The following is a 16,726-nucleotide window of genomic DNA, read 5'->3' on the forward strand; positions in this document are numbered from 1 at the left end:
ATCGACTGATCCAAATTATGCCCACTCTGATCCACCCGGATCAATCAGGTTTTACAAAGGGTAGACAAACATATGACGCTTCGAGGAGACTAATCAACATAATACACCATGCAGAGACCACCAGAACGCCTTCTCTGCTTCTGTCTTTGGATGCAGAGAAGGCGTTCGACAGAGTCCATTGGGCTTACCTAAAAGCCACACTCCATAAATTCGGATTCCATGGCCATATATTTTCGGCCATCATGGCTTTATATTCCTCTCCGTCTGCACAAGTATACACCGATGGCATTGTCTCTCGTTCATTCCCAATAACCAATGGCACCCGCCAAGGATGCCCCCTATCTCCACTAATTTTTAACCTAATTATGGAACCCCTAGCAGCACACATCAGAAACTGTACCACTATAACAGGCTTCAAAATAGGTCACCTTGAACATAAAATAAATCTGTTCGCAGATGACGTCATAATGATGATTACCAATCCTGTAACTTCCCTGGCTTCGGTACAACATGTTCTAACCAACTTTGGTTCGGTTTCATACTATAAGGTCAATGAATCCAAATCTTATATTTTAGACCTAGGCCTTGACGCTATTACTAGTTCTATTTTACGTAACCAATATGCTTATCCCTGGGCCGAAAATGGTATACCATACTTGGGTATCGTGCTCACCAAATCTGTATCCAGATTATTTCAGTCTAACTATATAGCCACCAAACAAATGCTAATCAAAGAATTATCCAAACTGACCCGATTTGAACTCTCATGGTCAGGCAGACTAGCGGCCTTTAAAATGCTCCTACTACCCAAATTATTGTACGTATTTCGCACCCTTCCTATCCCTTTATCCAAATCCTACCTTAATTCTTTGCAATCTATTCTTGCCAACTACATATGGCAAGGTAAAAAACCTAGAAGCAACCACTTTAAGCTTATCAAACATAAACATGCCGGGGGCATGGGTTATACCGACATTCGGGATTACTACTTAGCCACTATTCTTTCCCAATTGCAGGAATGGACTAATCCCCCCCACACCACACTATGGGGTGATATTGAAAATCACGCCACTCCAGGTCCTGATCTCAAAAGCTGGCTGTGTAGCTCCTCAGCTTTTGTAACGAATTTACGCCTCTACTCACCCACCATACAGGCATCGATCTCTGCATGGAAAAGTTTACTTAACAATAAAGTGGATATCACTTCCCATGAAAGACATACAGATACCCCTTCAAACTCTCCGGATTTTATCCCCTGATCTGCACCTCCCTACATGGCTCACATCACACGCATCAAACACGGCTGAACTTAGAACCCTCACTGACCACAAAACATTCTCTGAGATCCAGTCCACGTATGGAGCACCCAACTCAGACTTCCTCACATTTCACAGAATACGTTCATGTCTAAACACATACACTAACATAGAAGGGACATTACCTACAAAATTATGGAACTTCTATTTCTCTCGTAGCTCCACGGCTAAAGGCATCTCACTTATATACCCATTGCTTCAAGGAAAAAATGTCTTCTACAAATCCAAACCCTTCCTAGATTGGGAATTAAACACACACATACAACTTTCTGATGACCAATGGCAACAAGCACTAAATTCTGTCTATAAGGTTACACGGCGAACGGGCTTATGGGAACTAACAACCAAAATCACACTTCGATGGTACCTAACCCCTCATAGGTTGGCTAAATTTCAAACCTCCATCACCCCACTATGCTGGCGTAATTGTAATCATACAGGGACCCTAATCCATATCTTATGGCACTGTCCTAAAATACGACCCCTCTGGTCGGAAGTCACATGACTTATTCATGAAATTAGTCATACCACTCTCTCCCTGTCACCGCAACTGGCCATACTCAATATCATACCAGAAGATATCCCCCACACATTTCACACAGTTATTACCCACATTCTCCTAGCTACTAGATTACTTCTAACTAGAAATTGGAAATCACCAAATTTACCTACTATCCTTGACGTCACCACATTGGTTCACTCACACTTTACCTACGAACTTCTTGGATCAAGAGGTCTAGCCTCATATGTCAAAACTCGGAATACATGGCTCCCATGGCACAGATGGTATAAATCGAAGATATATTGAACATCCACTTGATGACTTTTATCTTTTTTATTGCTATTGTTCCTGTACTCGAAAGATTACTCACCATACAACCTTATTCTCAAGATCCTTATCCCTTCCTAATCCCCATCCCTCCCCCCCCCCCTCCTACCTTATCTCCTATCCCAATACCCCTACTTCAATTGTTACTTGGCACATTACCAGATCTTTTACCTTATTTCCTGTTTTATGCCAATCATATATATGTGTGCCATGACTATTGTTACTACTGGCAATTTCTGTTATGATAGGTTATGATTGTAACCGATGGAATTGTACTTTTTGCTTCTCAACATTGTCCATTGTGAAACTTAATACAAATTTTATTGAAAAAAAAAAAAATTAAACAAAAGTTGCAGAGTAAACAATTGCAGATACATTTCTGAAAACGGACAAAAATAAGGGATGCCCCTTTGTAATGCAAGAACACTTGCAAGACTGAACATCTGAGCTGAGAGCCATAAAGAGAGGACAGGAGTATACAAATAGGGAAATGGATACTTAACAATAAGCTGACCCAAAGCAGCACAAAAGAAAGAGAAGAGAAAGTGGAACGCTCCACAGGGATCTTCCCAGGAGACGCTGCTCAACAGACCTGGATTGGCATCCATCCAATAAATAGCACTCCTGCAGGGAGTGGCCATGTCAGAAAACCCAGCTGACGGGTGTGGGTACACAGCCTAGCCACCTGAGCTGCAGAATCATAACAGAAGCAGCAACAAGGATGGGCAAATTTGCCCAGCTACCACAGAAAAGGTGGTAATGGAGTGAGAGAAGGGACAGCCACTTCATTAAAAGGGCAAATTTCCCTAACCTGCGCTCTGTCAGAGGGCCACATGATTGTCACAAGAGACAGGCAATCGACACCATTACTTTTACCAGTCGGTCCTACACAATACATATTAAAAAATAATATATATATATATATATATATATATATATATATATATATATATGAAAATAGAAAACTCCATCTACCAATCAGTAAAAAGGGTCACCTCCAAATATAATGATACGCTGTAAATGGTGCTGTGCTGTTGAAAACTATGTGAAATACAAGTACAATTTAAACACCAGCTGATAAACAAACACTGGTATCAGCAACATAAAGCTTCTGAAATGCAACAGTGTATTGCTCAAAATGAACACAAGATGGCAAAATCCGATGATCACTGTAAAAAACTTCTTAAAGTGCAATAGTGAAAAAAAAAACGTCCAGTGCAAATACACAAAATATGAAGTGACTATATCCACACAGTCTATGAAATCACAAAGTGCTTGAAAGATATGTAAAGTTCAATAATTGTGTTCTCTGGATTCAATAAAAATAAAATGCCACACCAGCTTTATTCGCACAATATAGATTGGGACAATTACATTATATTTTTATTGAATCCAGAGAACACCATTATTGCACTTTACATATTCCAAGCACTTTGTGATTTCACAGACTGTGTGGATATAGTCACTTCATAATTTTTGTATTTGCACTAGATGTTTTATTTCACTATTGCACTTTAACTGGTTGCTGCCCGCCCACCATCAAATGACGGCGGGGTGGTGCGGCTCTCATTCATACGTCATATGACGGCGTCTCAGAACGGATGTGCAGTGCGGCAATCGCGGTCGTGCCGTGTAGCTAGCACATGGCATGACCCCGATCTGTGGAAAGAGCTGCATCTGCGGCTCTTTAACCATGTGATCAGCTGTGTCCAATCACAGTCGGTCACATGTAAACAAGGAAGTGCCGGTAATCAGCGCCCCTCCTCTCACACTGACAGAGTGGGTGGCGAGGAGAGCCGATCAGTGGCATCTCCACGCAGGGGGACATTTAGGAATGTAATCAGGGCACTGATCATCAGTGTCCTGATTACAATATTGAAAAACAGTGTCACAAATCAGTGCCCACCATTGTCAGCTATCAGTGCCCACAAGTGCCACCAACCAGTGACCATTAGCAATGGCAGTCGGTGCTGGCAATCAGTGTCACCTATCAGTGCTGCCCATCTATGCTGTCAATCGATGCCCAGTGTTGCCCATCAGTGCCACACAATGCCCATCAGTGCCCATCAGTACCGCTTACCCATGCCACCCATCAGTGCCCACCAGTGGCACCTAACAGTGCCCATCAGTGACGCTTAACAGTCCCCATTAGTGCCACATATCAGTGCCACCTATCAGTGCCCATAAGAGCGGCATATTAGTGCCTCCTCATCAGTGTTACCTAATCAGTGCCCATAAGTGCCACCTCATCAATGCCCACCAGTTCAGCATATCAGTGCCCATCAGTGCCGCCTCATCAGCACACATCAGTGAAGGTGAAAAATTACTTAGTTACAAAATTTACTGACAGAAATGAAAGTGAAAAAAAAAATGTTTGTTCAAAATGTTTTTTTTTTTTTGTAAAAACTAAAAAACCCAGCAGTGGTGAAATACCACCAAAAGAAAGCTCTATTTGTGTAAAGAAAATTATAAACAATTTGTTTGGGCACAGTGTAGCACAACCGTGCAATTGTCATTCAAAGTGCGACAGTGCTGAAAGCTGAAAAATGGCTTGGGCAGAAAGGTGGTGTAAGTGCCCGGTAGGCAAGTGGTTAAGGAGTTTTTTTTACAGTGGTTGTTGGATTTTTACTGCCATCTTGTGTTCATTTTGAGTAATACACTGTTGCATTTCAGAAGCTTTAGGTTTGTTTGCCAGCTGGTGTTCAAATGTACTTGTATGTCACATAGTTTTAGTGATTCATTACTTAGTTTTCAACAGCGCAGCACCATTTACAGCATATAACATTATTTTTAGACCCTATCGCCATTAGGCAACAATAACTGGGAAGTTCTAGCGGATCCAGGGGCACATTCGAACAACGAATGCAACAAAAAGTGCCCCTAGGAGCCATCACATCCACATTGTGACTAGAAATAATTCTATCTCTAGATGTAGACTCCAAATAAAATAAAAAATTCAAAAAAGGGTGGATCAAACTACTACCGAGCACCTCAAACGAAATATTATGAACAATTAGAAATGTCTTTGATCTCAATCTACTTTTACATTTGTAACTGAGCAAAACCAATATGGGTCTTACAATTTATCACACAAAATTAACTTACAACAGCACCTCAGCAATATGCAGAAAGCACCTGGAAACTGATAAAAAGTTTAACAATATGGAATTTCAAATCTGCCATATGTAAATGCTTGAGGCAAAATGTACTCAAAGATTACTGAAAACATCTACAAAGAGCATTTGACATGGTTTTGCCATATCAGAAGGCATTTTCAAATTAATAAATTATATCCGAACACAACACAGCCTTCTTTTGTTTTCCGTAACATGTCAGTACAGTGGCCTCCTTCTGTGAGGAATCTTGAAGGAGGAAAAAAGGAAGGTTTTCATTAACCAAGTTGTCAGAATCTTTGAGGCTGGTTATACAATATATCTGCTACCGTTCAAAGCACAAGCAACCAGAAACAAAAATCAATTACCCTAAATATATGAAGAAATAAAAGTAGAACTTTGTTCTCTACTTTTATTAAAAAAAATGGCTGAAACCTGGTTTAAAGTGTCTTTCTATATAAAATCGCTCTGTACAACATGCAAAAAAGAAATGCAAAAAAAATGTTCAGCTATGAAAATTATCCTTTGATCTGCTGGAATTCCTTCTTCCCCCTCAGCTTCATAACATAAGGTAGAAAAGTTCTGAAGTCCAGAAAGGGAGAAGAGGAGGGCTGCTAACACTGCTTGGAATTTCACTGTAGCAGAGGTAGCACTTTTAACAGGTTTTTTTTTTTTTTTTTTTTTTTTTTACTCATAGTAATAGCAAGCACCCTCCTTCAATACTAGAATCCCTTACACCGTTTACATGAGCTCCTTTGGAGACCACAATTCATGGAGACAGAAGTCTGCTGCTGCATAGCACTGATACAGCACATCAAGGATTAGCAGTCTTACTTATCTCATAAATCTTGTTCACCCTGATAAAGAAGACCTGACCTGTGCAAGGAGAGAGAAAAAGACTAGTAACCACTGTTTCCTGTGGTCCTCCTGTAGCTGATCCTTTCCCCGTGGTGGATTTGTCATGCCTGGTCTCACACTGTGCCTCTGGATGGAGGTGATCTTGGTAGAGGCAGGAATTTGTTTCCTCATGCCAGAGCTGCCTCTTCATCACTGCTGAACTGATGACTGGAGGAGTAATGATCAGGAAGCAGTAGCACAGAGCAAATAAAGCAGAAGCAGGGAGAGTATGGCCATCTCCTTGCTAGTACACCCCTATATTAAAGTGTATTTCCCCTTTTGTAGTCAAATTTGAGAAAACCCCACTATACTGTATGTGTGTTATGTGTTCCTATTCACACATCACACCTTACGTTTTATATGTTTCTGCAGGGACTGTGTCTTGGCTAAATGTAATCATTTCTCACCTATAGTAGATCACAGTGATCTGTTCCAATGGCTAGCATGGGGACTGGCTGCGTTCCGTTGTCATTAACTTACAATGGAGTAGCCCAGTTCCTAAACCTTTAACCGTTTGTTAAGACAGAGCGTTCAAACGGCCTTCAGGCAGGGTTTACCATGGTAAACACAACTTCCTAGCCCTTTTTATAACAAAGAGAACAAGGTAGAATTTTTCCTTGCTGGTAGTTCCCAAAAAGAGCATCTAAAAAGCCAATCTGCCATTTTTAAATGTTTTGTTAAGTTTTGCTATGCAAATGGGGATATGTAACAAGTACAATATATAAAGTAGGTATTATCCCAATTTGGCTGTAAATAACCTTTAAAGGTTTAACATGTTAGTATCTAAAGGATCTATCAATTATTTTACCCTACAGATCTTTCATGTAAGTGGCATACCATTTTTAATGTCAGCACGTTGAACCCCAACAAGTGCAAAGTAAATTGAGTTCAGTTGTTGCTTATCTTGTACCTTCTTCTAGACCCATTGTGCTGCAACTGCAGTACAATTCTAAAATAGGACTATGATGTCTGGGTCGGTGCCAAGATTACACTACAAAGAATTGTCAAGAATTTAGGATAGATAACTAAATAAGTACATTGGTTGTAATACTGTTTAATACTGATGTTCTAGAATAGCACATGCAGTAAAACACATGCCAATTTAATTGTGTTAATCTCGTTAAGGTTGGAATGGCTGGAATTATCAAACAAGCACACATTGTCTCCATTAAGAACAAAAATGTCATATGAAAATACATCCTTGTGTGGCAAAAAAAAAAAAAATCACAGCAAGCTAGCAATAATCAATGGAACATTGATCCACCAGGTAGTGAAACATTCATGGAATGTTCTAATATGCTTTGCTAATTACTTAATTGTTCATACATTTTTTTTGTACAGAATAAATACAAGCATTATGCAGTGGATGAACACTACATGAAAAACAGAAAGGTAGCAGGCATCTAGATATTTTACAAACACATTCTACAGTATCTTAAAGTGGTTGTAAACCCTCACATATACCGAGTGAAGTGAACAGCCTCAGGTGATATACAGAGATAAAACAATGTTAAAAATCTTTCTTGATCTGTTTCAGCAGAGAGCAGAGGGTGGGGAGACTGCTGTTTCACTGTGGGAGAGCTGATTGTAGGAAAGGAACACAGCTTCTTCACACGCAGCAGAACTTTGTTGTAAAATAGACATGCTCTGTCATAAGCTTCCCCCCCCCCCCCCCCGACACAAATTTATATTATATGTTGGGAAAACTTGTCAGAAGTGACTCATGTTGATAACAAAGGAGTGGAGCACCAGAGAAAAAACACACTTAGAGCTTTGGAGAGACATAAGTAAACACTGCAGATATATGCACGTTGCTTCAAATCCATGACTGTGCTTTCCAAGCACTTTAAGGTATCCCTAAATGAGGATTGGTGCGTTCATTTTTGTTTATTTCTATTATTTTTACCAGGTACTCCTACGAGTAACTCACTCTTTCACAGTAATTCACCTAAGCTGGAAGTTTTGTTTTTGGGTTTTGTTTTACACTAAAAGTGATCCTTTTCCTTTACCCTGCAAAGGCAAAAGGTAAAGAACCTTTTTTTTTCAGTACCCCAAGTGCAAAACCACTGTGCTAAAAAATCCAAAAGCCCGGTCTAGGCACTGTTAGCTCATGGTCATGGAAGGGCACAATTTAACTTGTGTTAGTTGAGTATGGTTTGCATACTTTATGGTTATCTGTGCCATAAATTAATAGTGTTCCAATTACCATGTAAGGATCAGTGAAAGGGATTCTCCATAGCTATAGCATTGTATCAATGAAAGACATTTTAGAAACCTAATTTCTGAAGAAATATGTTCTTACAATGTTTCAGGTTCAGTGCCTTGAAAAAGTATTCTTACCCCTTGAAATTTTCCACATTTTGTCATGTTACAACTAAAAAGGTAAACGTATTTTATTGGGATTTTATGTGATAGGCCAACACAAAGTGGCACATAAGTGTAAAGTGGAAGGAAAATGATTTTCACATTTTTTTACAAATACATATTTGAAAAATGTGACATGCATTTGTATTCAGCCCCCATTATTCTGATACCACTAAGTAAAATCTAGTGGAACCAATTGCCTTCACAAGTCACCTAATTAGTAAATAGAGTCCACCTGTGTGTAATTTAATCTCATTATAAATACATCTGTTCTGTGAAACCCTCAGAGGTTTGTTAGAGAAACAAACAGCATCATGAAGGACAAGGAACACACCAGACAGATTAAGGATAAAGTTGTGAAGAAGTTGTGGAGAAGTTTAAAGCAGAGTTAGGTTATAAAAAAAACAAAAAAAAAAAACACATCCCAATCTTTGAACATCTCATGGTGCACTGTTCAATTCATCATCTGAAAATATCCACCTAAACTGACAGGCCGGGCAAGGAGAGCATTAAATCAGAGAAGCAGCCAAGGGGCCCATGGTAACTCTGGAGGAGCTGCAGAGATCCACAGCTCAGGTGGGAGAATGTCCACAGGACAACTATTAGTTGTGTACTCCACAAATCTGGCCTTTATGGAAGAGTGATAAGAAGAAAGCCATTGTTGAAAGAAAGCCATAAGAAGTCCTGTTTGCAGTTTGCGAGAAGCCATGCGGGGGACACAGCAAACATGTTGAAGAAGGTGAATTTTACTTTTTGGCCTAAAAGCAAAAAGATATGTGTGGTGGAAAACTAACACTGCACATCACCCTGAATACACCATCCCCACCGTGAAACATGGTGGTGGCAGCATCATGTTGTGGGGATGCTTTTCTTTAGTAGGGGCAGGGAAGTTGGTCAAAGTTGATGGGAAGATGGATGGAACCAAATACAGGGAAATCTTAGAAGAAAATCTGTGAGAGTCTGCAAAATATTTAAGACCGGGACAGAGATTCACCTTGCAGCAGGACAATGACCTTAAACAAACAGCCAGAGCTACAATGGAATGTTTTAGATCAAAGCATAGTCATGTGTTAGAATGGCCCAGTCAAAGTTCAGACCTAAATCCATTTGAAAATTTGTGGCAAGACTTGAAAATTGCTGTTTACAGATGCTGGTAGAGACATTCCCAAAAAGACGTACAGCTGTAATGACAGTGAAATGTGGTTCTATAAAGTATTGAATAGGGGGGCTAAATACAAAAGCATGCCACACTTTTCACATATTTGTAAAAAAAATTGAACACCATTTATCATTTTCCTTCCACTTCACAATTATGTGCCACTTTGTGTTGGCCTATCACATAAAATACATTTACATGTTGTAACATGACAAAATGTGGACAATTTCAAGGGGTATGAATACTTTTTCAAAGCACTGCACATACATTTGACACCATGGCAGTGCAGAAAGTATTCCTTGGAAACAAATTAAAAAGTGTCAAAATTCCCTTTCAAGTAAAATAGGGATGACTGGTATAGTAATATATACAAACACAAGACGTACATGCACATTTTAATCCTATTTTTTTTTTTTTTTTATTATTATTACATTTTCCATTTATTTTTAATTAAGTGAAATAGGAAGGACCACAGGGCACACTTGGTAGTCAAGATACCCACATTTATTCAAAAGCCTGCTGATGTTATCTTAGTTATTACATTTTAAGAGAATTATCCTTTAAACAGAAATGTATTGATACCCACAGTCTGACAGCTTTTGGGCCTACCCTTTAATCAAACCATGATAACAGGAAAAAAATAAAAAAGTCTGACATTTATTTATAAGACACCATTGGCAAAATGATAAATGGTAAAACAGTACAGCGTCTAAATTTTGTGGCCTACCCAGGTACAATGGAGGAGACACAGACCCCTTTCCTTCAGAATTATGCACATCATGTCATTTCACAGGGCTTAATAACCTGACAATAAAATTGTCACTATACCTGGCATCAGGGAAGCAGTTGGAAAAAGCTCTTCCTGCTTAATTCGACTTTCATTCAGTAATTCTTCAGCAGTAATAGGAAGGTCGAGAACATCCCGGATAATTTGAGCTGCCGGCAATGCCTTTTCCCCCATGACTAAGGATTTTACGTCCCATGTGTATTTTTTTCCAAATCGGTCACAGATTTCTTTATATATCACTGTGTAAAGGCGCTCCGTGTCTGTAGAAGAAGGCATGTAAAAGCATTAAGATGGATTACATGTATTGTTAAAGTGTGATACTGAGGGAGTTTGCATACATTCAAAATAAAATGGAAAAACGAAAAAAGACAGTTAACAGCTCAATTTTCCAGACTTCACAGATGTTTTTGTGACCTTGAGAATCATTTCTTCAAACAATAATTAGCATGTGTCTTTTAACAAAAAATTCCTATAGGTTAATCTTAATACTGTAATTATACAGTGTAATAATTACTCAATGTACATACATTTTTGATACTTCCGTATATAATTATACCTTGCTGAAGTTAATTAAAAAGGTAGATTCATTTAATTATGAATAACTAGTATAATTCACTTTGTAACTTTTCGGGAAAAATACGGCATATACTAGCAAATACCTGACATAATAACAATAATAATCATTTCAATATCATTATAAAGATATTCCATTCATGGCATGCTTCAAACAAGTATATACATCAAATGACATGAATACATTTTCCTAGTACTCTGTAGCTGTCTGCTACAGTACTAATGTTCTGTAGCATTTGGTGCAATGGTGACATCATGAAGCCAGACAGCACCTCTAATTTATAGCCTGCCCTTGATACATAATTACCCTGCTTGAAAAATAATATCAGGGCTCCTCTTTTATGAACTTTTTGTGCTCATAGTGGTTTAGCTGTTGGTCTTGCAAAAAATAAAAACACTTTTTTTTTTCTATTTCAATTTAAATTCTATATCTGTATAACTGGATTCATGAATCTTACTGTATAAACTAAAGAACCACCCTGGTCTCGTGTATATTTTATAGCACTATTTTAATTCAGAATGCCAATAATTCACACATGTACACACTGTCCTTTGTTAAATGTAGGCTGACTGAACTCATCTGTAAATGGATAAAGAAAATGATATCTATAATTGCTGCAGCATGTTATTTTAAGTACATATGCTCCTACAGTCTCCCTTTGGTTCCCCCGCCAATTTCCATAAATACCTGTTTTGCCAGCGAAGTCAACCTAACGCAGATCCTGTGATGGTGTGGCAACCATGCTGTTGTGTTCTTGAATTTTGAGTTGTCACTCACATGTATATACAGTATATGTATATATACAGTATTATGTGACAGTGTGAGACCCTGCCACTGTGAAAATGGATGTGGGAAGGACACAAGGTTTGCACGTATACAGAGCACGGGGCTGCAGGATAAGTTGTAGAATTGTAGAGTGTAGAAAATTTAGTTTTTGGTTTTAGCCAAATTTTGTTGTTCCCAGATTGGGTTCCAAGATTTGGAGATTTCAAAAAGAGGTCTGGGGGGGAATCACCAACCCAGGGTCCAGGTTTTGCAGCACCAGTTGCAGTGTTACTCCCCATGACCCACACTGCGTGAAGAGTGGATAGGTGAGTATTAAGGAAAAACTCTTAGGCTAGGTGCATACTAGTGCGGCTGCAATTTGATCTAATTTTCATGTGATTATGTAGTGTGAGTTGGTTTAATTATGATGTGTTTTTTATACTACTGCATTTTGACTCATCCCTGTTGTCAGCCAGCAGGGATGAGTCATTGGTTTTTAAGGAGCCAATGGCCACATTTGTTGTAAATTCAGGTGTGCACAGCCTATATAATGAAGGACCTGCCCATAGCTCAGAGCTCCTGCTAGGGCGGTGCACAGTAGACCCATTCATCCATCACCATGTACCCCATAATGATTAACATGGCTGTGGGATCTGGGGGCCTCTTTATTGTTAAAGGGGTCTTCCAGATTATAAGCCCCACAACCACTGGACCAGGGTCATGAGGAAGAGAGCACATGGCCTGGTATGGCTCAGGAGGGGAGAAGCACTCTCGTCCCCCCTTTTCTGGCCTGCCAGGCTGCAGGCTCAGTCAAGAGTTTTGGATTTTGGGGGGACCCCACACATTTTTTTTGGTGTGGAGTCCATCTTAAATTCCATATCAGACCTGAAGGGCCTGGTATAGATTGGGGGGACCCGTACATGTTTCTTCACTCACAGCTCCTTTGTTTACATTTTGCTGTCAGCCAGGAATCCCCCCAGCTGACAGCAGGGACGCCAGCAGGTGTCATCTCCTTAATAACCATTGACTCATCCCTGCTGGATGCCAGCAGAGATGAGTCAAGATGCAGTAGTTTTAAAAACAAATCAAAATGCAACCAAGTCACCCCACATAATCGCACTTAAAATCAATATCAAAAAATGCTGTCTTTATTTGCGCCAAATATGTCTACTACTACTGTGATCAAACAACTCTATCTTTGCTTCACTGGTCCACAGTACATTTCCCCAGAAGACATTTTAATATATAGATATTTGATGGCAAACTGCAGTCCTTGGACAGCAAAGGCTTGTTCCTGACACATTTCCTGTGTATGGTAAATTGGTTCAAACGCTTTGATTGTGGAAGCATGCACATCATCTGCTGCAAGAGTTACTTGAACATCCCACAACTACATTTTGGAGTTCTTGAGGACTATTTTCTTGCATCAAACAGTCTGCTGTTTGGCTGTATTTGCTAGGTTGCATAGTCCTAGACAAATTAGCAGTCATTTGAAATCTATGACACTCATAAATGACTTTCCTTACAGTGGAATGATTGATTTCAAATAACTTTTCCAACTTTTAAATCCATTGCCAGACTCATAGGCATCCACAACCTTCTGAGAGCTAAGAGCTCTTAGGGACTAACAGCTATTTTAACCTAGGCAAGGCATGATTATATTAATTACATTTTTAGCAAAGACACCAGACCGTAAATATCTGAGGTTTAATTAAAGCGGGAGTCCACCGGGACTCCGCGTTTTTTTTTTTTTTTTTTTTTAAAAGCCAGCAGCTACAAATACTGCAGCTGCTGACTTTTAAATAGTGACACTTACCTGTCCAGCGCGCCCGCAATGTCGGCACCCGAAGCCGATCGCTCGCTCGGCTGCCGGGTCCCGCCGCCATCTTGGGTATGGGAATCAGGAAATGGAGCCTTTCGGCTTCATTTCCCGGTTCCCTACTGCGCATGCGCGAGCCGCGCGGCGCAATCCGGACGGTCCCCGCTGCCTCTGGGAGCTGTGTGTTTCCCAGCAGGCAGCGGGGCACTTGCTGAAGGGGGCGGGCGCTTGCGGAACGGGGCATAACGTACGCCCCGTTCCGCAGAGAGCTAGCCCGGAAGTGGGTGCAGTTACCTGGATTATCCAGGTAACTGCACCCCCCTCCCCCCTGAAAGGTGCCGATTGTGGCGCCGGAGGGGGGGGGGATTCCGATGAGCGGAGGTCCATTTTAGGGTGGACCTCCGCTTTAAGACGAGTATCACTAGCATACTTAAAGTAGAAGTCCACCCCAACACTAAAATCCCTGCATCTACAGACATCCATGATCTAACACTAATCTATCTAACCCTGTAAAGAAGAAATCAGTATACATACCTTTTCTGAAACCGATCCGACCCAATCCCACACTGAGCTTTCAGCCGCGGATTTGCTGTTAAGATGAGTGCAGAGGAGGCAGCTGACAACGGGATCCCCATAGTAACTCTATGGTGATGTCACTTCCCATTCATTTCAGAGCCATTGTCAACTGTGTCCTCTGCAGAGCTTCCGCCGTTGGAGACTGAACCAGAGAGGCTTCAAAAAAGGTATATATACCGATTTCTTCTTTACAGGGTTAGATAGGTTAGTGTTAGACTGTGAATGTCTGTGGATGCAGGGATTTTAGTGTTAAGCTGGACTTCTACTCTAAGAGGGTTCTAATCATTGACCCATAATCTGGAACACCAAGTTCTATCTTAATAGATTTAAAGTGGTGGTAAATATAGGGGTGTGCTTACTTTTTCCACATGCCAAATCAGCATGTTTCCTCATTTTAATTATGAAAATCAATACATCATATCAATTTTTCCACATGCCAAATCAATATGTTTCCTCATTTCAATTATGAAAATAAATACAGCATATCAATTTTATGTGTCAAATGTTCAGGTATATAATGTTTGAAAGAAGATCTAATCTGTTACTGTATAAATATGTTGAAAAAGTCACACATATCCATAGGGTCGTACTTACTTTTCATATTACCGAATATATAACTTTTGGTGCCCAAGATTTTGTTTCAGATATATTTGTTTATGGCACAAAAAATTATATCTGAAAAATCCATTACACACACATACTACTGCGCAAAAGAATTAGAATGCTTTCAGAAATGGAAGTCCTGGTTTACACCTATGTATTTTTCAGTTTTGCAGAAACACACTAAAGTCCATTGAAACATGGTTTCCTATGGATGCAGTTCACATCTTTGCATTTTATGGAAAGGGCCAGAATGGTTTTTGGATGCATATACTTCAACGGATCAAAAACATGTATTCAAAAATGCAAAATGCATCTGGAATATGCAAACTGCAACCTGCATAGGTGTGAATCCGGCCTTATAGTTCATTTTTATCAATTAACAAAATGGACAGAATAGAAATCCAAATCAAATATTTGGCCATTTGCCTTTCATTTTTTTTCTAGGTACACTGGCAGTGTATGAAGGAACTCTGCAGGTAGGTTGTTCCAAACATCTTGAACTAACCACAGTGTATGTAGGCTGCCTCAAAACCATATACATATATATATATATATATATATATATATATATATATATATACACATATATATACACCCACACATACACAGTATATACAACAAAAGATTCCTCTTAGGGTTGATAACCATGTGTATGCCACAGTTTGTGTAAAATGATTCATAAAATAAAAGTATTCCAAGAATGGAAAAGGTTAAAACATGGCTGGCAGACAATCAATGTTAAATATCATGCTTGATATTGAACTTCAATCTCAACTAAACCTTGGCAGGCTGACTTGGGCATATCAGGGCCGGTGCTGGGGGCAACCAAAAGGTGTATAGGTGCCAGATGTTGCATGGGCATCCACCCAATAGAAGAGATGAAAGACCACTGGTGGAACCCGTAAGGGTTAGTGATGTGGAGAGTGCCCCAATAGACCAGACATTGGACTCCAAACCACCAGAGGATGCAGCTGGTGTAGTCGAGTGGCACGCTGGATGCGACATCACCAAACAGAGCATGTTGAACTGACTCACCACAACAAGGCTTGGGTTTGAACAAAGATGCAGTTGTAGAGCACATGGAAAGCTGTCAGCAAGCTGTAATACTGATAACGTGTTTTGGGCGTGGCCCTTTATCAAATCACGTGGATTGGACAGTCTGGAAAGTTTAAATAGGAGCTACGGAGGCATGGAAATTAGGTCTTAAAAGCACAAAACATCTTTTTGGCTCCCGCAGCACCAAGCACCATAACATTTTCTTTTGTACAAAATGACAATCTTACAAGGCACACAATAACTTATAAATAATCAGACTTAAATTTAGAATTAAAAACAAAAGTCAATTACTTCTTTGAGGTATGCCTCAAGTGGTTTGTAGCCATTACACCCCCCCCCCCCCCCCCAGCGCTGGATTAAGAGGAATTTTTTGTTGTTTGTTCTTTTGCACAACACCATCCCTGGTTATTTGGTTCCCCTGTAGCTGTAGAGGGCTAACCAGTGGTGTATTTAGGATTTGTGCTGAACTAGGCCTGACTAAACTTGTGCACTCTCCAATTTAAATATTACCCACCCCTTTCTGTCAAGGCCACATCTCTTCTTGTTTAAGACCCGCCCTGTCATCCTTAAATCATACCCCTTCCTCTTTAGGCTCCACCCTTTCCTTTTAGAGCTCCACCTCTTCCTCTCTATACATTAACCTCCCTGGCGGTATGATTCAGTCTGGATTTAGGTGCTGAAAGCGGTACAATTATTTTGCATGGAAATTTGGCGTTTTATATTGTAGTCCTGTAATTCTTAGGAATAACTCTCTTAAATCTGTTCAAACCAGAGTCTAGCAGACATCCCGGGTATGATAAAGTTTATAATATAATAAAGAATAATAAAAATTATTCAATAATGTAATCAAATCCTAAAACACTGAAAAAGG

General features: G+C 39.8%; 1 protein-coding gene across 3 annotated transcripts in view; it reads right to left on the bottom strand.

The window, feature by feature from the left end:
* The window catches only part of PUDP (pseudouridine 5'-phosphatase), a 511,045-nt gene that overhangs the window by 352,892 nt on the left and 141,427 nt on the right, over nucleotides 1-16,726 (bottom strand). For all 3 annotated transcript variants that reach the window (XM_077480824.1, XM_077480822.1, XM_077480823.1), the window contains exon 2: nucleotides 10,504-10,722. In XM_077480824.1, the coding sequence (XP_077336950.1) occupies nucleotides 10,504-10,722 (219 nt within the window). The remainder of the gene's footprint in view (nucleotides 1-10,503; nucleotides 10,723-16,726) is intronic.

This window comes from Lithobates pipiens, unplaced genomic scaffold (assembly GCF_037356315.1).
Source record: "Lithobates pipiens isolate NorthernLeopardFrog02 unplaced genomic scaffold, aLitPip1_a1.2 Scaffold_16, whole genome shotgun sequence".
NCBI lineage: Eukaryota > Metazoa > Chordata > Amphibia > Anura > Ranidae > Lithobates > Lithobates pipiens.